Here is a 23,132-nt window from a genome sequence, read left to right as displayed (position 1 = left end):
CTGGCTCTCACGGACACGGCCGCCGCCTCTGGGCAGGCCACACAGCCTGGTGGCCGTGGGCATGTGGCAGTGGCTGCTCACGCAGATGTGCTCTGAGACCTGGAGACACGCAGGTTTCTCAGAGTTACCACAGAATAGCGTCTCATTCACAATCTCCATATCAACCATTGTTGAAATGACAGTGTTCTGGGCAGATTGGGCTCAGTTTAGTATTAGCATTAGTTTCAGCTGTTTTTTTCACATTGTCGATGTGGCTATGAGAACGCGCACAGAGATGTGTCTCTGGTCCCCGCTGTGGTCCCCAGGGTGGGGTGTGCCGAGCAGCCTCTAGGAACACACGCAGGGTGACCTGCCCCACGTCAGGGACGGTTCCTGAGCTCAGGCCACCTGTCCTTGGACTGCTCCTGGGACAGCACACAGTGAAGCTCAAAGCTGTCCACTCTGGACGCTTCCTGGACGGCCCATCCGGTCCTGGCCACCTGTTTCTGACCGGACGACCCTCACGTTAGCTCCCGCAGGAAGCTGGGCGTGGGGCACAGAGGGGTGGAGTCTGCGCCGTGAACTGCCCTGGTGCCTGAGCCCCTGGTCCCGGGAGAGTGGGTGGAGCAGGCCCCGCCCTTCTCAGGTGTGAACCTGCGGTTGGGGTGGGGCAGGCGAGGGGATGGGAGGACCGGGGGATGGGGGATGGGGGGGGGGCGGGGGGGTCTGCTGCTGCTCCAGGTCCCAGGTCTTTCCCGCCCTGGGAGCCATTCCTTGGATTCCGTGGCACAGACCCGCCTTCACCAGCAAAGCTGGGGCTGGAAAGCACGCAGGTGGGCGGCAGCCCTGTCTTCCCTGAACGTGACAGCTGCTTCTCCTTGCAGATGAGCTTCGAGAACGAGGAGATGCGTGCTCGCACCAGATCCAAGGCCCTGCGAGGTGAGTGCCGCCTCCCCGTCGTCCTGGCACCACAGCTGGCTCTGTCCGAGTCCCAGGCCAAGGCTGTGGATGCCACTTCCCCGCAGGAGAACGGCCCACGGCGATGCCCGCCCGCCCGCTCCTCCCTGGCGGGGCCTGGGTCTAAGGCCTCTGGTGGCCTCGGGCTGTGGGCGCCGTGGAGCTCTCCCGGACAGAGCGCCGGGCGAGGTGCCAGGCAGACACAGCTCCACGGGGCGTTCCCGGCGCGGTTAGGAGGACGTGCCCACTGCTCTGAGGGCCCAGGAGCCTGTGTGGGGAGGGGGCGCTTGTCCCTCCAAAGCCACCAGCCTTCCTAGGTTGGACTTAAGGCGCACTAGCAGGTCAGGAGGTGCCACAGGGTGGCCGCCACGCCCCCGTCGTGCCCGTTTGATGCTGACTCCGTGTGCTTCCTGTCTCTCCAGCACCCCCGGAGCCCACAGGTGCCGAGCTCAGGTAAGAGGACGCCCCGCTGGTGCTGAGCCTGTCACGCCTGTGACTGCACGTCCTAATGTCCCCACCGGGCTCCTGGGATTGACCAACCGCACCTCTGGCCCCGTTCCCTGACGAGGCCCCTCTCTCCTTGGCACGTGTAGGCTGTCCCCCGCCCCCACCTCTGCCCTGGCCCCACCACACAGCCGCCTCATGGCCACCGCCGGCGGGGCGGCCACGGTCTCCGCAGTCCAGGGCCGTCTGGGTGGGGTCACAAGGGCGCTGTGTCGGACTGTCTGAGGCCCCTTTGGCCGGAGATGGGACAGGCTTCCGGGCCCAAGGCTGCCACTGACTGGGAAACGCGGGCGGTGTGTTGGGGTCTCGCGTGGCAGAGTCTGCGGCTGCGGATCCAGGCCACACGGCCAGGGCCGAGCCCTGAGGAGGCGGGAGGACAGCCCTCTGCAGCGAGTGCGAGTGCGAGCCGAGGGCCAGGCCCCGGAGGCTGAAGGCTGAGGTGCCCGCACCTGCTGGCTTCTGTCCTGGGTGTGGCCAAAGCCTTTGGGGTGGGGATGGCCAGAAGGAAACTCACCCCAACGCCGATGTGCCTGTCTGCCCAGCCCCCCCCTCACTGTCTGCCCAGCCCCCCCCTCACTGTCTGCCCAGCCCCCCCCTCACTGCCTGCCCAGCCCCCTCCCCTCACTGCCTGCCCAGCCCCCTCCCCTCACTGCCTGCCCAGCCCCCCCCTCACTGCCTGCCCAGCCCCCTCCCCTCACTGCCTGCCCAGCCCCCTCCCCTCACTGCCTGCCCAGCCCCCTCCCCTCACTGCCTGCCCAGCCCCCCCTCACTGTCTGCCCAGCCCCCCCTCACTGCCTGCCCAGCCCCCTCCCCTCACTGTCTGCCCAGCCCCCCCTCACTGCCTGCCCAGCCCCCCCTCACTGTCTGCCCAGCCCCCCCTCACTGCCTGCCCAGCCCCCCCCTCACTGCCTGCCCAGCCCCCTCCTCACTGCCTGCCCAGCCCCCCCCTCACTGCCTGCCCAGCCCCCCCCTCACTGCCTGCCCAGCCCCCTCCTCACTGTCTGCCCAGCCCCCCCTCACTGCCTGCCCAGCCCCCCCCTCACTGCCTGCCCAGCCCCCTCCTCACTGCCTGCCCAGCCCCCTCCCCTCACTGCCTGCCCAGCCCCCTCCCCTCACTGCCTGCCCAGCCCCCCCCCCTCACTGCCTGCCCAGCCCCCTCCCCTCACTGCCTGCCCAGCCCCCTCCTCACTGCCTGCCCAGCCCCCCCCTCACTGCCTGCCCAGCACCCTCCCCTCACTGCCTGCCCAGCCCCCCCCTCACTGCCTGCCCAGCCCCCTCCCCTCACTGTCTGCCCAGCCCCCCCTCACTGCCTGCCCAGCCCCCTCCCCTCACTGTCTGCCCAGCCCCCCCTCACTGCCTGCCCAGCCCCCTCCCCTCACTGTCTGCCCAGCCCCCCCTCACTGCCTGCCCAGCCCCCTCCTCACTGCCTGCCCAGCCCCCTCCCCTCACTGCCTGCCCAGCCCCCCCTCACTGTCTGCCCAGCCCCCCCTCACTGCCTGCCCAGCCCCCTCCCCTCACTGTCTGCCCAGCCCCCCCTCACTGCCTGCCCAGCCCCCCCTCACTGTCTGCCCAGCCCCCCCTCACTGCCTGCCCAGCCCCCCCCTCACTGCCTGCCCAGCCCCCTCCTCACTGCCTGCCCAGCCCCCTCCTCACTGCCTGCCCAGCCCCCCCCTCACTGTCTGCCCAGCCCCCTCCCCTCACTGCCTGCCCAGCCCCCCCCCCTCACTGCCTGCCCAGCCCCCTCCCCTCACTGCCTGCCCAGCCCCCTCCTCACTGCCTGCCCAGCCCCCTCCTCACTGCCTGCCCAGCCCCCCCCTCACTGTCTGCCCAGCCCCCCCCTCACTGCCTGCCCAGCCCCCTCCCCTCACTGCCTGCCCAGCCCCCTCCCCTCACTGCCTGCCCAGCCCCCCCCCCTCACTGCCTGCCCAGCCCCCTCCCCTCACTGCCTGCCCAGCCCCCTCCTCACTGCCTGCCCAGCCCCCCCCTCACTGCCTGCCCAGCACCCTCCCCTCACTGCCTGCCCAGCCCCCCCCTCACTGCCTGCCCAGCCCCCTCCCCTCACTGCCTGCCCAGCACCCTCCCCTCACTGCCTGCCCAGCCCCCTCCCCTCACTGCCTGCCCAGCCCCCCCCTCACTGCCTGCCCAGCCCCCTCCCCTCACTGCCTGCCCAGCACCCTCCCCTCACTGCCTGCCCAGCCCCCTCCCCTCACTGCCTGCCCAGCCCCCTCCCCTCACTGCCTGCCCAGCCCCCCCCTCACTGCCTGCCCAGCCCCCTCCCCTCACTGCCTGCCCAGCCCCCTCCCCTCACTGCCTGCCCAGCCCCCCCCTCACTGCCTGCCCAGCCCCCTCCCCACACTGCCTGCCCAGCCCCCTCCCCTCACTGCCGGCCCAGCCCCCCCCTCACTGCCTGCCCAGCCCCCTCCCCTCACTGCCTGCCCAGCCCCCTCCCCACACTGCCGGCCCAGCCCCCCCTCACTGCCTGCCCAGCCCCCTCCCCACACTGCCTGCCCAGCCCCCTCCCCACACTGTCTGCCCAGCCCCCTCCCCTCACTGCCTGCCCAGCCCCCTCCCCACACTGCCTGCCCAGCCCCCTCCCAATACTGCCTGCCCAGCCCCCCCCTCACTGCCTGCCCAGCCCCCTCCCCATACTGCCTGCCCAGCCCCCCCCTCACTGACTGCCCAGCCCCCTCCCCTCACTGCCTGCCCAGCCCCCTCCCCTCACTGTCTGCCCAGCCCCCTCCCCACACTGCCTGCCCAGCCCTTCCCTCACTGCCTGCCCAGCCCCCTCCCCTCACTGCCTGCCCAGCCCCCTCCCCTCACTGCCTGCCCAGCCCCCTCCCCTCACTGCCTGCCCAGCCCCCCCCTCACTGTCTGCCCAGCCCCCTCCCCTCACTGCCTGCCCAGCCCCCTCCCCTCACTGCCTGCCCAGCCCCCTCCCCTCACTGCCTGCCCAGCCCCCCCCTCACTGCCTGCCCAGCCCCCTCCCCACACTGCCTGCCCAGCCCCCTCCCCTCACTGCCTGCCCAGCCCCCTCCCCACACTGCCTGCCCAGCCCCCCCCTCACTGCCTGCCCAGCCCCCCCCTCACTGCCTGCCCAGCCCCCTCCCCTCACTGTCTGCCCAGCCCCCTCCCCATACTGCCTGCCCAGCCCCCTCCCCTCACTGCCTGCCCAGCCCCCTCCCCTCACTGCCTGCCCAGCCCCCTCCCCATACTGCCTGCCCAGCCCCCTCCCCTCACTGCCTGCCCAGCCCCCTCCCCACACTGCCTGCCCAGCCCCCTCCCCTCACTGCCTGCCCAGCCCCCTCCCCACACTGTCTGCCCAGCCCCCTCCCCTCACTGTCTGCCCAGCCCCCTCCCCACACTGTCTGCCCAGCCCCCCCCTCACTGCCTGCCCAGCCCCCTCCCCTCACTGCCTGCCCAGCCCCCTCCCCTCACTGCCTGCCCAGCCCCCTCCCCATACTGCCTGCCCAGCCCCCTCCCCTCACTGCCTGCCCAGCCCCCTCCCCATACTGCCTGCCCAGCCCCCTCCCCTCACTGCCTGCCCAGCCCCCTCCCCATACTGCCTGCCCAGCCCCCTCCCCTCACTGCCTGCCCAGCCCCCTCCCCTCACTGCCTGCCCAGCCCCCTCCCCATACTGCCTGCCCAGCCCCCTCCCCTCACTGCCTGCCCAGCCCCCTCCCCTCACTGCCTGCCCAGCCCCCTCCCCATACTGCCTGCCCAGCCCCCTCCCCTCACTGCCTGCCCAGCCCCCTCCCCTCACTGTCTGCCCAGCCCCCTCCCCATACTGCCTGCCCAGCCCCCTCCCCACACTGTCTGCCCAGCCCCCTCCCCTCACTGCCTGCCCAGCCCCCTCCCCTCACTGCCTGCCCAGCCCCCTCCCCTCACTGCCTGCCCAGCCCCCTCCCCTCACTGTCTGCCCAGCCCCCTCCCCTCACTGCCTGCCCAGCCCCCTCCCCTCACTGCCTGCCCAGCCCCCTCCCCTCACTGCCTGCCCAGCCCCCTCCCCTCACTGCCTGCCCAGCCCCCTCCCCTCACTGTCTGCCCAGCCCCCTCCCCTCACTGCCTGCCCAGCCCCCTCCCCTCACTGCCGGCCCAGCCCCCTCCCCACACTGCCGGCCCAGCCCCCTCCCCTCACTGCCTGCCCAGCCCCCTCCCCTCACTGCCGGCCCAGCCCCCTCCCCTCACTGCCGGCCCAGCCCCCTCCCCTCACTGCCTGCCCAGCCCCCTCCCCTCACTGCCAGCCCAGCCCCCTCCCCTCACTGCCTGCCCAGCCCCCTCCCCTCACTGCCTGCCCAGCCCCCTCCCCTCACTGCCGGCCCAGCCCCCTCCCCTCACTGCCTGCCCAGCCCCCTCCCCTCACTGCCGGCCCAGCCCCCTCCCCTCACTGCCTGCCCAGCCCCCTCCCCACACTGCCTGCCCAGCCCCCTCCCCTCACTGTCTGCCCAGCCCCCTCCCCTCACTGCCTGCCCAGCCCCCTCCCCTCACTGCCTGCCCAGCCCCCTCCCCTCACTGCCTGCTCAGCCCCCTCCCCACACTGCCTGCCCAGCCCCCTCCCCTCACTGCCTGCCCAGCCCCCTCCCCACACTGCCTGCCCAGCCCCCTCCCCACACTGCCTGCCCAGCCCCCTCCCCTCACTGCCTGCCCAGCCCCCTCCCCACACTGTCTGCCCAGCCCCCTCCCCTCACTGCCTGCCCAGCCCCCTCCCCTCACTGCCTGCTCAGCCCCCTCCCCACACTGCCTGCCCAGCCCCCTCCCCTCACTGCCTGCCCAGCCCCCTCCCCACACTGCCTGCCCAGCCCCCTCCCCACACTGCCTGCCCAGCCCCCTCCCCTCACTGCCTGCCCAGCCCCCTCCCCACACTGTCTGCCCAGCCCCCTCCCCACACTGCCTGCCCAGCCCCCTCCCCACACTGCCTGCCCAGCCCCCTCCCCTCACTGCCTGCAGACGTCTCTTCCCGGGGTCTGGGACCCTGGTCTCAGACAGCCCCAGGGGGTGGTGTCTAGTGACCGGCAAAGAAACCGGCCCCAGGCCCTGCTTCTCCGAGGAGGGCAGTGCCGACGCGTTGTGTCTGGGAATACAAGGGAAGAAGGGGAGGCGCTGCTTGCCGAGGGTCCCCAATATGCCGTGTGGGCATTGGGTGCCCCATTTGCTCTCCACAAATCCCCTGTGCGGCAGCCTTGGAGGGCGGAGGGCCTCTGCCCAGCAGCTCTGTGCGGGGGCAGCACGGTGCCCGGCCGCGGGCGCCGGTGGGTGTGCCACGCCTCGAGATGCCATGCTGAGGAGCCGGGGCGACCGGCACGCCCGATGGAGGCCTCTGTGAGCTTCCAGACTCCCGGCTGGGGCAGAACCTGCCTTCCTGAGGCTGCTGCCTGTCCACAGGATGCCGGCCCCACCTCCGGGCCCTCCGGGCACTCTCACCCGAGGGAGGAACAATGGGCCAGGACCACTGTATTCTTCTCTGGTGGCTGCCGAGCCGGTGGGAGAATGGGAGTCCCCGCGCTCTGGGATCTGACTCGGTTTGGGAAGGGAAGGGGCGTGGGCGGGAGGCGGGGGCTCAGAGCCGGGCGTGGGCAGCGCCGCGCTGCTGCCTGTGCCGTGTGCCCGTCAGGGGCCGCTCGGAAGCTGTGCTGCTGGTCCTTGTGAGTGGGAACGGAGCGTGAGAGGGTTCAGCTTTCCAGCCCAAAGAGCAGCACCACACGCTCTGCAGCTCACAGCACCGTCCGGGGTCAAGGGTGAGAGGGTGAGGGTGGGCGGCAGGCGGATCAGGCGCCCTGAGAGAGGCCGCGGGCCCCGAGGCCCCGAGAGGAGGGCCCGTCCTGGCCGGCCGTGTGACGCTGGCCTGGGACATCCTGGCTTCCGCTTTGGTAACGGCGTTCCTTCTGCCGATGGAGAAGCTGTGAAGAAGTTAGAAAAGCGCACACAAAGGGCTGGACATTCTCTTGAAGAGAAAACGACTCAGACAGATGTGCTCTGAAGCACCCTAAGAGGAGACCCGGCCAGGTGAGCGAGGCTCTGGGCGCCGGGCTCTCCCGCCTCGTCAGACGGGTGCCGTGGGCTCGGTCGAGACACCCGTCCAGTTTCCTGCGGAGAAGCAGGGAGGCTGGGCGCCCAGCGTTCTAGCAACAGTGTCTCCAGCTGCTCTGCAGGTTCCCGAGAACCGACGTTAGCGAAGCGGAGCGGACTGCACCGAGGCGCCACGGCTGCCGTGGCCGTGAGCTGCCCGCGGGGATGGGACCGACGGCCACAAACGGCGCTCTGTGACGTCGCCCACAGCGGCACGTTCGCACCGCGGGCTGACGGGCTGACGGGAGCAAGCTAGGACCCCCCCCCCCCCCCCACACACACACAAGCAGACAGGCGCCATCCTGGCGGGACGCCCACTGTGGTGCCGGCACAGGGAGGGCGTGGTGTCGAGCAGCACTGAGGCTAGAGGAGCTCAGGGCTCACTCTGGGTGAGGGTGGGGCCCATCGCCCCAGAGCTCCGCGTCGCCGGCACCCCAGCTGGCCCTTCACCAGCTCAAGTGTGGCCCTGGCGTCCGGGTGGCAGCACAGGGTGTGAGGAGCTGAGCTGCCGGGAGGCTGGGACAGCCGGGGCCGGTCTAAGTGTCGGTGAGAACATGCCGTCCGGCGGCCTTTCCCTTCACGCCGCGAGAGGTGACACACTTTCCTGCGGTTCAGTCCAGGCCCATGTGCTGCCACACACACTGTTCGTGCTTAGACCTGGGGAGCGGCCAGGCCCTCCGCGCGGCCCTCGCCGGCGCGCACGGCCGGAGGCCAGGCCTCTCCTGAGTCGGTGGGCGGGTGTGTCTCCGGGCAGGTGAGGTGTGGGGGCAGCGCCAGTGCCCGCAGGCCTCACCGGCAGCTGCCACCTAATTGCCTGATTAACTCAGCGATTAATCGACTAATTGGGACCTCAGCTTCCAGTCTCCGTAACAAGGAGCTTTTGTGGAAAGTCTCAGAGGGTGGGGCACAGCCTGCCACCGCCAGCCCAGGCAGGCCGCCGCTCTGCGCCTGCAAAGGAGACCCACAGTGACATGCATGTCTCCCCCCTCCCCGCCCCCTCCCCTGCCCTCTCTCCCCTGCCCCCCCCCCCCCCCCCCCCGCTCCTTCGTCTTCTTTCTAAATCAATGAAAATCAGCGCTGAGAGCAGCCTGCAGGCAGCGCTCCCACCAGCTGCTCCCCAAGGCCGCCGTGTGGGCGGTGCTTTGCCTCCACACTCGGGCCTGTTTCTCCCTGACCTGGCCCAGGTGTGGCCCTCTGGCCAGTCGGGCCCCACAGCTGTCTGCACTCAGGCCAGTGGCCAATCAGGTTAGAAATCATTGCGGGTGTCGGGACAGACCCTCGGAGCCTGCACATGTCGGGCCAGAATGTTCTTTCCTGCTCGGCTCTGGGGAGTCTGTTCCAGGTGGAGCTCAGGCCTCATGGCGCTGCTCCTGCTAAAAAGGAGGTCTTCTCCCCTTGGGCAGGGCACCTTGGGGTGACCCCCTTCTAGGGGGAGCTCGGGCCCCTCCTTTAAGTGACCTCTCCATCTTGCTGGGTGTCAGTGTGCTGCTCTGTAAAATGGGGTGATAACAGCTCTTTAAAATCCTTCGTCTGTGAGGTGTCCAACAGCCCACAGGACGCTCACTCCACACCCACCAGGCCCCCCCAGGGCACTGGAGAGGCGCTCCCGAGCAGTGGGTTGGGTGGCATGGCCACGTGCATGACCAGAAGTTTCCGGCGCTTCCCACGGTTTGGTTCTGTGGGGAGACATGATGGTGAGGGGTGAGGAACTCCTGGGGTCTCGCCTCTATTCACGTTCGTTCACCAGTCCTGAGGGAGGCTGGGAGAGGCCCACCATCACCCCCTCCAAGGTCTCATGGCAGCTCCTGGGTCACCCGTCCTCCTGGCTTCACCACACCGGGTGTGGCCGCCACCGTCCTTCCTGCGGGCACGGGCTCAGCGCTGGGCGAGGCTGCGGGGCCCTGTGGGGCCAGAGAACCCCAGAGTCTGTGCTTCCTGGGCCGCCTCAGGCCCGTCCTGGGGGTGCTCAGAGCCCGCCCAGCCCCGGGCGGCTCGGCTGCCGTGGAAAGCCTCCTCCGCGGAGAGGGAGAGCCTTCCGAGTGCACACTGGGAGCCTGGCCTCCGCGCGGACACTCCCGACCGTTCCTTCCGTGGGGAGAGAGTTCGTTGGGTTTTGCCAACTGTAAGCGGCTGTTCTGAGACGAACAGCTTGGACGCAGTCCTCTGCCCCCGGTGAGGTCTGGGCTGGGCCCGCCCCCAGTGACCGCTCTGCTTGCCTCCCCAGCTGCCCCACGCCGGGATGCTCGGGCTCAGGGCACATCCGTGGCAAGTACTCCAGGCACCGGAGGTAAGGAGGCCTGTGGGCCTCACCTTGGTTCCTGGGAAGGAGGGTGGGCTGCTGGGATGCTGTAGCCCATCCACCGCTCTGAGTCTTTTGTGGATCTAGAACCTTCCATGTCCGTCCACGGCTGCTGAGCCGGTGTCCTCCCACGCCACCTGTGACGGAGGGGCTGTCCCAGCCGAGGCAAAGCGCTGGGCCTCCCAGTTGGGCTGCTGGGAGGCCGCAGGACTCTGTGCAGGAGAGCCTGGGGCAGACCCGGGGCACACTGGGGTGGCTCAAGTCATCCGGGGGCTCCATGCGACCCCGCCAGCGAATCTGGGGCTTCTAGCAGCGGGAGGGGATGTGATGCCAAGAGAAACAGGGTGGAGGGCAGGGGGGCAGGGAGGCGTTGTGGGCGGCCACAGCCTGGCCCCCTTCCCCCAGTTTGCAGAGCTGCCCGCTGGCCAAGAAGAGGAAGCTGGAGGGCCCCGAGGCCCAGCACCTGGTGTCCACACGGAAGTCGCCCCCCCTGAAGCTGGCTCTGGACGAGGGCTACGGCGTGGACAGCGACGGCAGCGAGGACGCCGAGGTGAAGGACGCCTCTGTCTCGGAGGAATCGGAAGGACCTCTGGAGGAGGCCGAGGCCGAGATGTCGGGACCGGAGGAGGCTCGGCGCCCCCCGCCAGCTGAAGGTGCCTTGTTCTTTCTCCCCGAATCAAGGCGCCCAGTGTGTGCCGGAGAGCCGCGGCTGGGCCGGGAGCGCCCTGCCAAGAAAGCCTTCCTGAGAACAAGGGCGCCCTGTCCGCGGGCGCGGGCTTCCTGCGAGGCCGCTGCGCTGTGTGACCGCTGTGTGACGGGGGGTGTGCACGTGAGCGGCCGACACACGGACACGGCTGTGTGGCCCTTGGGAAGTGAGGCCTGGGCTGCTGGGCACTTGGTGAGATGGAGGAGGATTGAGGGGGCCCTGTTTGCACCGGCTTCGCCTGGGGCACCCCGCCGTGGGCCAGTGCTGGTGTGCCGGACCAAGGTCCAAGCCCCCTCGCGCCCCCTCGCTTCTCGGTCTGAGGTGGTCGGCTAACCTGTTGCCAGTCCTGCCGGGCCCACGCCTGCCTCCGCCCAGCTCGGGCTGCGCCTGAGGGCGCTCCTTCCCTTGGAGCACGGACTGCAGGGCCGGCGCGGGGAGCACCCCACATCTTAGTCATTGCCCGGAAACATTTACATTTGGGTCCTTTAAAAAGTATACATTTGTCTACTACTTCTCAATTTGAAACAATTTTTAAATTTCTGATGTACTCTGTGAGCTCCATCGTGTGAGGTGAGACAAGCCACACGGCGCTCCCGTCGGCCGGAGAGAGCTCACCGGCCCCCAGGTCCGGCCGCGGCAGTGACGCAAATGACCTCACTGGCGCCCCCTCTGGGCGGGGACAGGCCTGGCCGCCCCCCGGGGCCCCTTCATGTGGCTTTTCTGATCTCGCGCAGGAAGGAGCCCCGTCCAGTCTCAGTTCGGCTCCAACCCCAGCGGCACCCCCGCGGGCTCCTCCAAAGGCAGCTACAGCCGCTTCCAGGAGGCCATTGCCACTTCCCTCCTAGACCTGGGCCACGTCTCCGTCTCCGAGGAGCCCCTGGCCAGGGAGGGCCCCAGCCAGCAGGCCACGCCGGGCCCCGGTGTCCTGCACCTGGTGCAGGAGGAAGCGGAAGGAGGGGCCGCCGGCGCCGGCGGGGAGAAGGAGGTTTTTATCCAGCCGGAGGACATCGAGGAGGTCATTGAGGTCACCAGTGAGTGCACTCAGGGGCCCGGCCCCCAGTTCCCGGAGGGCGTGGCCAGCAGGGAGCTCCGCCAGCAGACAGGCTCTGAGGGCCATGAGGAGAAGGAGGAGGAGGAGGACGCTGAAGAGGAGGAGGAGGAAGAGGAGGAGGAGGAGGAGGAGGAGGAGGAGGAGGAGGAGGAGGAGGAGACCGAGGAGGAGGAGGATGAAGAGGACGAGGAAGAGGTCACTCCTGATGTGACCTGCCGGGAGGGCACCCCTCGTTCCCCCCCAGAACAGGCCCCTGAGCCCCCCTGCCACAAGCCCGAGTACTCGGTCCTGGTGGAGCTGCGGTCTGATGACGGCAAGGACGAGGACTCAAACTCCCAGAAGTCCGCGGTCACGGACGAGTCCGAGATGCACGACGTGATGACACGGGGGAACCTGGGCCTCCTGGAGCAGGCCATCGCCCTGAAAGCCGAGCAGGTGCGGGCGGCGTGCGAGCCCGCGGAGCCGGGCCCGGGCGAGCCGGCGAAGGTGGCCAGGCCCCCGGATGCCATGCGGAAGTCCTACTGCAGCAAAGGTAGGGCTGGCGCGGGCCCTACATGCCCACCCCGTCCCTCCCCCGGGGACACCAGGTGTGCAGGTGCCACCAGAAGAGACCCGGCCCGATGCAGTGTAGCCAAGGGGCAAAGGTCACAGGCCACAGAGCGAGGCATGGAGTCTGAGGATGGCTCACGCTGCGCACACAGGGCCACCAGAGAGCAGCGCTGAGCAGAGGCACCAGCTGAGCAGAGGGGGAGGGACAGTGACCCAACTCAGTGGCTCAGCCTCAGACTGGGAGCCACCGGGGTGGGAGGGACTTTTGTGAGCTGTAGGTCATGGGGCCGCCTCGCTTGTGGAGACACAGGGCCATGCTTTCTGGAGATAATCACGCCTGTGGGACTGGCGCAGGGTCAGATATCCAGGGGCACAGCGGGGGGCACACAGATGGGGACGTTATTTCAACCCGGGGAGAGCTGTCAGGGGAGACCCTTTGGGGGTGGCAGACTGAGGGACAGCAGTTTGGGGCTCCTAGTCAGGCCAGCACAGACTCCTGCACGGGCCTTGAGGGGACGTGGACACGAGGAGGCCCGAGTGAAGGTGACATGGACTTAGGGGTGGTGTAGGGTGTCAGTCCGAGGGCGGACTTGGGGTCCACAGTTCAGTGGGACGCTGTTGGAGGGGGATACAGACAAGCGACAGCCCAGGCCCCGGTGTTCAGGGACTCACACCGGTGGGACGGGCGTTGGGGGACCCAGATGCAGGGCCCTGCTTTCAGGGCTAAAGCTGAGGGCAGGGACCCAGGGGACAGACCCATAAGGCTGGAGCCAGGCTTTGGAGGCCTCCCTGCAAGCTTTGCTATGGCCTCTGGGTTCCCCCAGAGGGGCCGCTCCGCCCAGGAGCTTCTCGAGGGCACAGGCCGGGCTCCGGAGATCACCAGAGTCCTGACAGGTGTCCCCTTCGGGTCCGCACGCATGAGTGACTCTGCAGCCTTGCAGAGAGCAGGTGAGGCCGGTTACTGAGACTTGAGCTTAAATTTCCGCCCCAGCATTTAGTAGGCATGTGATTTGGGTGAGTTTCTTAACTTCTCCGTCCTCCTCATTTGTCACAACCAATGGCCAGTCCTGCAGAGGCCGACCCCGAGGCGGGGCTCCGGGGGTGTGCCCTCACTCTGAAGCCAGTGCAGGGGGACCGGGCTGGCTGCCCCCGGTGTCCCTCAGCCCCGCACAGCTGCTCTCGGTGCCGGCCCGTCTCCGGGCAGATACGTGTGTGTGTGTGTGTGGGGGGGGGGGACCAGTTTCTCTGGAGTCGCCTCGCTGTGCAGCCCTGGTGCCTCTCGGGCTGTGGGGCAGGCGGCCACTCTCCTCTCTGCTCGCCGGAGAGAAGGACCAGCTGTCCTCGCCACCCAGCTCGCAGCTTCCTGGGCACCTTCCGACTGGTGTGTTGTGTGTTTAGATTCCTCAAGAGCAGAGAAACGTGAGATCAAGTGCCCAACCCCGGGCTGTGACGGCACCGGGCACGTGACGGGGCTGTACCCGCACCACCGCAGCCTGTCAGGGTGCCCCCACAAGGACAGGATCCCTCCAGAGAGTGAGTACTCCGCAGAGCTCAGGACACGGCTGGTTTTGGACGGTGTCCAAGTGGCCACTTGGGCCCTGTCCCTTGGATTGGCACCGTCCAGATGCCCATACGTGAGCCCTATGAGGCTGGGGACAGGGAGCGTGCCCAGTCATGCACCGTGAGAAGGCAGCTTGGGTCAGGGCCCCCTGAAGATGGGCATGGGAGGCACAGCTGAGGGAGACGAAGCCACCCCCACTTCCCCACCCCCGGGCAGGGCAAGCCTGTCCTGGCCCCAGGCTGGAGGCAGTAACTGAACCGGAGCTTGACAGGAGCCAGTCACACTGCACAGCTGGGGGTTGCTAAGCTGAGTTTGTTTCTGCCCCAGGGAGGCGGGGCGGGTGGGGTGGGGGGCATGCCCTGACTGGGCCGAGACTTGGGGACTGGAACTGCCCCGGACCACGGCTCAAGGTGCAGTGTTCCTGTGCTGGGAAGCTGCCGCCTCCTGGCGGACTCCTGCCTCCGGGCTGTGCTCACACCCCTTCTCTTGCAGTCTTGGCCATGCACGAGAACGTGCTCAAGTGCCCCACCCCCGGCTGCACGGGTCAGGGCCACGTGAACAGCAACCGGAACACACACAGAAGGTACTTGCCAAGCTGGGCGTGGCGAGGGCGGCGTGGGTGCGCAGGGCTTGCCGTGGCCCCTCGGGGCAGCCCTCTGTGTCACTGGGTTAGAATCTCCCCGGACAAACACCTGAGCAGGGGGTGCTTGGACGCTCGAGCCCAGAGCAGAAGAAAAGGCCAGCTCTGAGGAGTGACAGCTTCGCAGGCCCCGCAGGCTCCTGCCGTGTCCCCGGCCCAGCGGACAGGGCCCAGAGGAGAGGCTCAGCTGTCCCCTTGTCCTTCTCCAGTTTGTCTGGGTGTCCCATTGCTGCTGCAGAGAAGTTAGCCAAATCTCACGAGAAGCAACAGCCGCAGACAGGAGATCCTTCCAAGACTGACTCCAGCTCAGAGCGGATCCTCAGGCGAGTGCCAGCGCCACGGCCCCGGAGGGGCTGCCTGCGGGTGTGGGTGTGGGCGTGTGCCTGCGGGTGCGGGTGTGGGCGTGTGCCTGCGGGTGTGGGCGTGGGTGTGTGCCTGCGGGTGTGGGTGTGGGTGTGGGCGTGTGCCTGCGGGTGCGGGTGTGGGTGTGTGCCTGCGGGTGTGGGTGTGGGTGTGGGCATGTGCCTGCGGGTGTGGATGTGGGTGTGGGTGTGGGTGTGGGCGTGTGCCTGCGGGTGTGGATGTGGGTGTGGGTGTGGGTGTGGGCGTGTGCCTGCGGGTGTGGTGTGGGCGTGTGCCTGCGGGTGCGGGTGTGGTGTGGGCGTGTGCCTGCGGGTGTGGGTGTGGGTGTGGGTGTGGGCGTGTGCCTGCGGGTGTGGGTATGGGCGTGTGCCTGCGGGTGTGGTGTGGGCATGTGCCTGCGGGCGCGGGTGTGGGTGTGGGCGTGTGCCTGCGGGTGCGGGTGTGGGTGTGGGCGTGTGCCTGCGGGTGTGGGTGTGGGTGTGGGCGTGTGCCTGCGGGTGTGGGTGTGGGTGTGGGCGTGTGCCTGCGGGTGTGGGTGTGGGCGTGTGCCTGTGGGTGTGGGTGTGGGCGTGTGCCTGCGGGTGTGGGTGTGGGCGTGTGCCTGCGGGTGTGGGTGTGGGCGTGTGCCTCACGTAGCGCGGGCCTGCCAGCATGGAGCTGGAGGGCAGTTTCAGGGCGCACAGCACTCTCTGGTCTGCTGCAGAGGCGGGGGCGGGAGGGGGCAGGCTCCTTCGTCCTGAGTGGTTGACAGTCTCCTCCTGGCGGTCTTCCTGCCCGGCTCCTGAGCCCCCTGGGCTGGTCTTCATGCCGCCTCTTATGCATTTAAACGTCCGAACTCTTCCAAGAGCTTCAATAACGAAGAGCGGCGTGCCTGCAGTGGCCTGCCCACGCCTGCCCCGTCCCTGCCCAGCCCTTCAAGGGCCATCTCAACCGTCCCTGCCCGTGAAGAGCTGCATCGGGCCAGTCTTGAGGGTTCTCCTTGAGGGGTCTCGGACGTCTGCTGCCGAGCTTCCTCCCTGGGCCCACACCACCCCCTGGAGGCTGCCCGGGGCGGCCCGCAGCCAAGGGCTCCCGCGCGCTGTTGCTGAGCCGCCTGAAACCTGCTCTCCTGAGGCCGCGGCCCCGCCTCCTCTGGCCGATGCTGTCCGCAAGGGGTCAGGCCATTCTCCCCACACAGACCCGGCCCCGGGCAGCTGTTCGTGGTGCGCATGGGGGGGGGGTCTCCCAGGGCTCTGGCCGCTGGCTCTGAGGGTCCCTGAGCAGGCTGGGGGTGAGTCGCACTGGGGTCCTGGGTCCTGCCCTCACGGTTCTGCATCTGTCCTGCACCCCAGACCCATGTGCTTCGTGAAGCAGCTCGAGGTCCCTCCATATGGAAGCTACCGGCCCAGTGTGGCCCCGCCCACGCCCAGGGCCAGCCTGGCCAAGGAGCTGGAGAAGTTCTCCAAGGTCACCTTTGACTACGCAAGTTTTGATGCTCAGGTTTTTGGCAAACGCATGCTTGCCCCAAAGATTCAGACCAGCGAAACCTCACCTAAAGCCTTTAAATGTAAGTTGGGGAGCACTGCTCCTGGGAGGTGTGCAGTGAGGAGCAGTGCAGGGACCCCGGCCGGAGGGCGTCTGCCCGGGGCCGATGGGGCAGACCCAGGGCTCAGCTGTCCCAGCGTCCACCCTCCTCATTCACCATCAGACTCGCTGCTCCTGAAACCAAACCAAGCCCTTTGGGGGCGGGGGGTGTCGAAAGGCTTGAGAATGACGTCACTGCTGTGGCCACCCTGAGAGGTCCCCCTCTTCTGGCCACCTACTCCCAGCCTGTTTATTCTCAGATCGAGGCAGGGTGTGTGCGCATGTGAGTGCACGTGTGTGTGTGTGTGCGCGCACATGTATGGGTGCATCAGTGCGCATGCATGTGTGTGTGTGTCCGGGGCGGGTCAGACAACTGCTGTGTTGAGCCTGGTGCCTGACAGGAGCCATTTCCCTTCCTGCTGGGGGCAGCCCGGTGGACGCGAGGTGCTATTTGTGAGAGCGAGCAGCGCAGTTCCTGGGTGTTGGTACAATAGACACGGGCCTTCGGGAACGCCCTTGCTGCCCTTTTGTCACGCACTCCACTGCTTGCCAGCCCTGAGCCCGGGGATGCTTGTGAAATGGAGACGCGCCCACGGCGCCTGGGATGGAGCTGGCATCTGCGGGAGGAGCTGGCCCTGAGCGCAGCAGTGACGGCTCTCCCGCCTGCTAGTTAGCAGCAAAGATGCCGATCGAGACGGCGTCCTGGAGCATGGCGCCTCGCCCGCCTGCTAGGTCAGGGCCGCCCGCCTCCCCGCACGGCACCCCGACCCAGCGCCCACGCGCTCCGCCAGTCGGAAGCTGTGATTGCTCAGAAGTCTCAGCCCTGAGAGCACAGTTACTAGGAAAGACACCGTTTTATGCCTGATGTTTGTGTGAACGTTAACGCTGCTTTACTAAAGCGGGGACTCTATGGGGACACAAAATTGTCCTGCCTGGGTGGCACTCCAGACAGCCGTCCTCTTGGCAGAACTCTTGTTTTGTGAGAGCCACTCACCAACGGGCAACTTGTGTTTTTTTAAAATATCGGGGATGCTGGAATGTCTTTGAGGGTTTCACCCTTTCTGCACACATTTTGGTCAAGCCAGACACAGCCTCCTCAGCCCCAAACAGGAGGGGGAGCGGGAGCTGGGTGTGGGCACCTGTGAGCAGCCTGAACGGCCCTGCCCCGACCCTTCCCCTGCAGCTCTGCCCTGTGCACCCCACCCTCCCGTCCCGTGTGCATCTGTGCCCTGCTGTCCAAGCTGCACACAGCGTGGCGCTGTTCACTCTGCAGCCAAACCTCCCCAAAGGCCTTCCCCCAGCACAGCTCCTGCTCTCCACCCTCCCTGCAGGCTTCGACTACGCGCACGACGCAGAGGCCGCGCACATGGCCGCCACCGCCATCCTCAACCTCTCCACACGCTGCTGGGAAAGGCCCGAGAACCTCAGCGCGAAGCCACAGGAAGCGCCCGGCAAGGTCGGTGTGCCCCCTGCGGGCCCCTTCGGAGGCAGACCCGTTTGGAGGAATTGCAGTCAGGGCCACCCGTCCATCGGGGCGGGTGCTGTTTTCTCCCTCTCCCTCCGCTGTGGCTCCTGGTGAGCAGAGCTTGGACGGGTGCCCTCTGAGAGCTCTGTGTGCCGAGCCTGAGGAGGGCCCTCACGGCCATCCCGACGTGCCTCCCTGAGACTGAGAGTCACGCACACATGTGTTCTCTCATATCTCCCGGAGACCATCATGCACACTATGTTCCCTCGTGTCTCCCTGAGACTGAGGGTCACGCACACATGTGTTCTCTCATATCTCCCGGAGACCATCATGCACACATATGTTCCCTCGTGCCTCCCTGAGACTGAGGGTCACGCACACATGTGTTCTCTCATATCTCCCGGAGACCATCATGCACACATATGTTCCCTCGTGCCTCCCTGAGACTGAGGGTCACGCACACATGTGTTCTCTCATATCTCCCGGAGACCATCATGCACACTATGTTCCCTCGTGCCTCCCTGAGACTGAGGGTCACGCACACATGTGTTCTCTCATATCTCCCGGAGACCATCATGCACACATATGTTCCCTCGTGCCTCCCTGAGACTGAGGGTCACGCACACATGTGTTCTCTCATATCTCCCGGAGACCATCATGCACACATATGTTCCCTCGTGCCTCCCTGAGACTGAGGGTCACGCACACATGTGTTCTCTCATATCTCCCGGAGACCATCATGCACACATATGTTCCCTCGTGCCTCCCTGAGACCGAGGGTCATGCACATGTTCTCAGCTGACCGTGCTCATGGCCTCAGGGCCTGGTCTGTGGTCCAGGGAGACTGAGGAGGGCGGTCACATGTCCTCCCTCTGGGCCTCGGGTCTCGTCTCTCGGAGGCGCTTCTCTCTGTCTGGCTATTTCCTTCCGAGGGAAGCAGGCCTGGGCGCTCGGCAGCGCCGCCTTCGGGACCTCGGGGCCCATGTGGGAGGGGGTGGGGTCAGGACGCAGACGCCCCTTTGCGTTGTAGGCAGTGGCCATCGAGGTGGATGAGCACGGGACACTGGACCTGAGTATGCGCAGGCACCGCAGGCGGGAGGGCGCGTTCCCTGGCGGCGGCCCCGGCCCCGGCGTGAAGGCTCCCGAGGCCTCCCAGCACCAGAGCAGCACCAGTGCCCCCGGCAGCTCCATGACACCCCAGTCCAGCCAGGCCGCCCACCAGGAGGAATGGGACCGGCCTCTGGACTACACCAAGCCCAGCCGCCAGCGAGACGAGGAGCCCGAGGAGGTGGGTGCGCGGCCTGAGGGGTCCGTCCCTTTGCACCGGTTCTGCACCCTCGGGCAGTAGCACTCCGCCGCCTCTGGGCGGGGCCTCTGCCAGTGTGAGCCGTCTCCTTGGCTCTAAGACACGGCGGGGCCTTGGCGAGCCCGGGGAAGAGGGGCTTCCCGCCAACCTGCTGCCTAAACAGGCACAGAGCCCCGCGCAGCCCTGGGCTCTCCAGGCCGCCTGGCTCCGTGGACAGAGGCGGGAGAGAACTCCTGGCCTCAGAGCCTCCGTGCTGGGCAGGGGCCTGGTCCCAAGACAAGCACCGCCTGGTGGAGAGCAAAAAGCTGGGCGCCTGTGCTGGGCCGTGGTCTGGGCGGGGTGGGCAGTCCCAGCTGAGATCTGGCTGATGGAGGGCTTTCCCGAAGAGCGTGCGTCCTGGACAACAAAGCCCAGCTCTGCGGGCGGCGCCCTGGCAGCTCCTCAGTGTGGCCAGGCCCCCTCGCCCCTTTCTCCCCGCCAGCCCCTCACCCCGGAGGGCAGGGCAGGTCCCTGTGCAGGAGGAGGTGGCGGGGAGACCTCCCGTCTGAGCACTGTCCCCTCCGTGATCCCGTCTTGCTGGGGAGCCAGGCTCCCTCTACATGTGTCACATGCACCCCCACTTCACGGAAGAGCAGAGGAGGCCCCAGGCTGAGGCACGTGGCTGTCATTTGGTGTCTGGCACCGGGGAGGGTGCCTCTGAGATAGCCCAGTGGAGGGAGGCTGGCCAAGACCCGCCCACCTGGAGCTGTGCTCCCGCTTCCTCCCTGACGGGCAGACCCGTCTGTGGTGGGACCGCCCTGTGGGGGCTGCAGTGCCGGTGGGGCCTCTGAGTCTGTGTCGTCCTCGTTCCTGTCTTGTCCCCAGGACATAGCTGCCCCCCCCCGCCGGGGACTTTGTCCCTCGTGGCCCCTTTGTCCCCTTCCCCGGCCCCCCTCAGCCCTCCTCAGGCTGACCCCATCCCTGGGCGGTCCCCTTCTCTCCGAGCATCCTCGTCCCCTCCCAGGACTGACCGTCACCGATGGGGTGGCCCAGAAGCCCCACCCCGAAGTTCCCGCCACTGAAGCCTGTTCCCACGCTCTACCCTGCAGTCAGCAGCCCCTCCGGGCGGAAGCCTCAGCTCAGCCTGTCCCTTCCTCTCCCCAGCTGTCGCCCCGGGCATGCGACACCCCTGAGCCAGGCCTTCTCCGTCCCTGTACCACGACCCTGGCTCCCGGCTCAGACGCTCCTTCCAGCGCGACCGCACTGCCCGCACCCACGGCCCCGAGCTCCTGCTCCGTGCTGGGAGCCCTGTTCACGCCGGGCAGCTTTTCTAAAGTTAACTTTACTGGGGCGACGTGGTCAATAGCTTGCAACTCAGTCAGGCGAGTGAGTCAATAACAGCGATGAGACCTCGAGCAGTCCTCCCACGGCTGGTGCTCCAGGGCGGGTCCTCCTTCGGCCCCCAGAAGGCCTGTGAGGGGCTCCCCTGAGCTCTCTTTCCAAAGGGGCAGCTCAGCCCCAAGAGGCTGAACGTTGCAGGGACACAGCGAGGACCAGTGCTGGGGTGCGCCGTGAGCCGCCGTGGGCCACCTTAGGAAGTGCCGGCTGGGCTGTGGTGCAGCGTCGCGGGGGCGGGGGGCGGTGAGGGGGGGCCAACTGGCTGCGGGTCACGGTGATTGTTCTGTTTGCTCCGCGTGCGGTTACTCCTGTGCCGCCTCATGGTCACCGCCTCTCCACCAGGACGATTTGGCGCCCCCTGTGCGGGGCGCCCCTCCGAAGGGTGGCGAGGTGTGCGTTCAGGAGGTGGCTCAGCGGCCGGAGGCTGGACGAGGCCACCCCATGCGGGGACGCAGAGGATGTCAGGGTCTCCTGTTGCCGGGCAGCTCTGGCTGAGGCCGAGGGCGCCACCCGTCGGGGTGCTGTCTCCTGTGTCTGATGCGGGCACTCTCCTCCTTACCTAGAGGGTGGGAGACTCCAGGACGCGCCTGTGGCCTCTGCTCTGAGGGTCCTCGCCGCAGCCCTGGGCGGCTCCTGGCCCGCCAGCGGTTAAAACCTCTCCCTGCTGGTCTTTTGCAGTCAGAGCCAGCAGCCCCTTCTTTTGCTTCTTCTGAAGCAGATGACCAGGAAGTGTCGGAAGAGAATTTTGAGGAGCGGAAGTACCCCGGGGATGTCACCCTGACCAGCTTTAAGCTGAAGTTTCTCTCCAAGGACATAAAGAAGGAGCTGCTCACGTAAGTCTCACCCGGGGGCCGCAGTCTGGACCGGAGTGCGGCCGCTCTGCCTGGGCCCTCCGCTGCCCTCTGTGCAGGGGGCTTGGCCAGGCCCCGGGGACAGTGTCCGTCGTCACCGCACCGCGCTGGGCTCTCACGTGGTCCTCGAACACGACTGAGAAGGAGAAAGAGGCCCTGTTCTATCCATGCACCAGGCCGGGGCTGAGGGAAGCTGCTGGGAGCTGTTCATAGACAAACGCAACCCACAGCTCCGGGTCGGCCCGTGAGAGCCAGCTCTCGCAGAGCAGGGGCGAGGCCCTGCCCCACGCCGGCGCCCGGCCCGCGCCAGCGCTGTCTGTGCCGGGCTCCTCTTGTCCTGAACCCCCTGCTCCGTAGCTGCTCCCCGGCCGGCCGGCCAGCCCCGGGCTCTGGCTGGGCCCTTGTCCTCAGCGAAGGCCATGCTCTTGGGAGAGGAGCTTCCTGTGTGTTCACGGGCACCCACATGTGTGCTTGAGACACCCTAACTTCAAGCGGAGCTTTGACTTGGTTCCCTTTCCCTCTGAGTTGAGTTCTCTGGGAGCTGCGCCCGCGGCCGGGGCTGTGCTCTGAGGACGGAGCGGGAGGCGTTGCCCGGCGCGCTGTCCCCGCGGGCTCGGGGCAGGCCTGGCAGGCGGCCCGCTCTCTTCTGACGCTCTTTTTCTTTGTCCAGCTGTCCCACCCCGGGCTGTGACGGCAGCGGCCACATCACCGGGAACTATGCTTCCCACCGCAGGTTCGTCCCCTCCCGGGCTGCCTGGCCGGGTGCTGCGTGGCGGGTCTTCCTCCTCTCCTGCTCTGCTCCCCTCTGGCTTACCTCTCTTCTCTTTCAGCCTCTCTGGTTGCCCTCTTGCTGACAAGAGCCTCAGAAACCTCATGGCTGCCCATTCTGCTGACCTCAAGTATGTCTGCCTCCTGGCCGCCCTCTCTCGGGTGGCTCCCTAGCTTTGCTGTCCCCTTCCCTGAGGCTCCAGCCCAAATCGCAGGCTTCAGTGCCGGGCCGGCCCGCCTGCAGGAAGAGGCAGAGGCAAGGCCGAGGAGGAGCCGATTCCTGTGGCTGGGGCTGCTGTGCTTGTGTCTCCTGCTCTGAGGCTGCTGTCTGTCCGTCCCCACCCGCTGGGCTGCTGTAGGCTCCTGTGCTGCCTGGGCCCTGCCGGCCTCTCTGAGGGCCCGCTCTCCCTGTCCTGAGGGCCCTGAGGAGGCCCGCTCCGCCGCACTTGGGGTGGCCCAGCCAGAACCACCGCCAGTCTGGCCGTCGCAGCGCTGCAGGCGGTGCCACGTGTGCTAAATGAGGTGCTGCTGCTGGTGAAAGAGCGCTCCTTCCCTCCCTCTCGCAGCCCTCCAGCTGCTGGTCTTGGCCCTGGTGCCCCATGTGCCTCTCCTCGCTCCTCCCTCTGTCTGCCGAGCTCCTCCTCTTTCTGCTTCTGCTCCTCCCTGCCCCGGACGCTCGGCCTGGCAGACTCCGTGGCACCGGCACCTGCCCGGCAGCCTGCTCGATGCACCCAGGGGTTTCCAGGTCTCCGTGTCCTCGTGGTGGCGTGGACTGTCCTTGCCTTTGTGTTCACGCCTTCAGTTGAGCTGTGACAGGCTGGTCCTGGCTGAGCCACGACGGGGAACGATGTGTCCCTCTGGCCCCTCGGGTCACCCTTTGCGCCTGCTCCTCCCTCCAGGCCTCTGTGTGGGGAGGCCCTGGGTCCAGACACGTTTCCCTGGCCACGCCCCCGGGCCACGCCCATCAGGCCACGCCCCTCGGGGCCAGACAGGGCGGCCTGACTCGAGCTGAGGAGCTGCTGTGTCAAAGCTTCCAGGCCCCGAGCTGGTTAGAAACGGCAGAAAGCTCCAGGCCCCCCGAGCGCTCTGCCCCCCCGCGGGGAGCGCCTCCTGGCCTCTTGCTGCAGGGG

At 67.7% G+C, this 23,132-nt stretch overlaps 1 protein-coding gene across 3 annotated transcripts in view; it reads left to right on the top strand.

The window, feature by feature from the left end:
- Positions 1–863: 863 nt before the first annotated feature.
- Positions 864–23,132, top strand: part of MYT1 (myelin transcription factor 1) — a gene marked incomplete at both ends in the record, with an annotated part of 33,359 nt that continues 11,090 nt past the window's right edge. Inside the window, 14 exons of one of the 3 annotated variants that reach the window (XM_079784161.1) lie at positions 864–918; positions 1,359–1,389; positions 9,728–9,790; positions 10,208–10,455; positions 11,243–12,091; positions 13,507–13,641; positions 14,162–14,252; positions 14,519–14,632; positions 16,004–16,218; positions 17,567–17,691; positions 18,731–18,988; positions 21,062–21,216; positions 21,905–21,967; positions 22,065–22,133. In XM_079784161.1, coding sequence (XP_079640287.1) covers positions 864–918; positions 1,359–1,389; positions 9,728–9,790; positions 10,208–10,455; positions 11,243–12,091; positions 13,507–13,641; positions 14,162–14,252; positions 14,519–14,632; positions 16,004–16,218; positions 17,567–17,691; positions 18,731–18,988; positions 21,062–21,216; positions 21,905–21,967; positions 22,065–22,133 — 2,471 coding nt within the window. Of the gene's footprint in view, positions 919–1,358; positions 1,390–9,727; positions 9,791–10,207; positions 10,456–11,242; positions 12,092–13,506; positions 13,642–14,161; positions 14,253–14,518; positions 14,633–16,003; positions 16,219–17,566; positions 17,696–18,730; positions 18,989–21,061; positions 21,217–21,904; positions 21,968–22,064; positions 22,134–23,132 lie in introns of all 3 variants that reach the window. The other 2 variants (XM_079784162.1, XM_079784163.1) reach the window with 2 other exon arrangements.

The sequence above is a fragment of the Cnephaeus nilssonii genome, assembly GCF_951640355.1.
Source record: "Cnephaeus nilssonii genome assembly, chromosome: 11".
Taxonomy (NCBI): Eukaryota; Metazoa; Chordata; class Mammalia; order Chiroptera; family Vespertilionidae; genus Cnephaeus; species Cnephaeus nilssonii.
The sequence above is the reverse complement of the archived record's forward strand: the minus strand, read 5'-3'. Positions and strand labels throughout refer to the sequence as shown.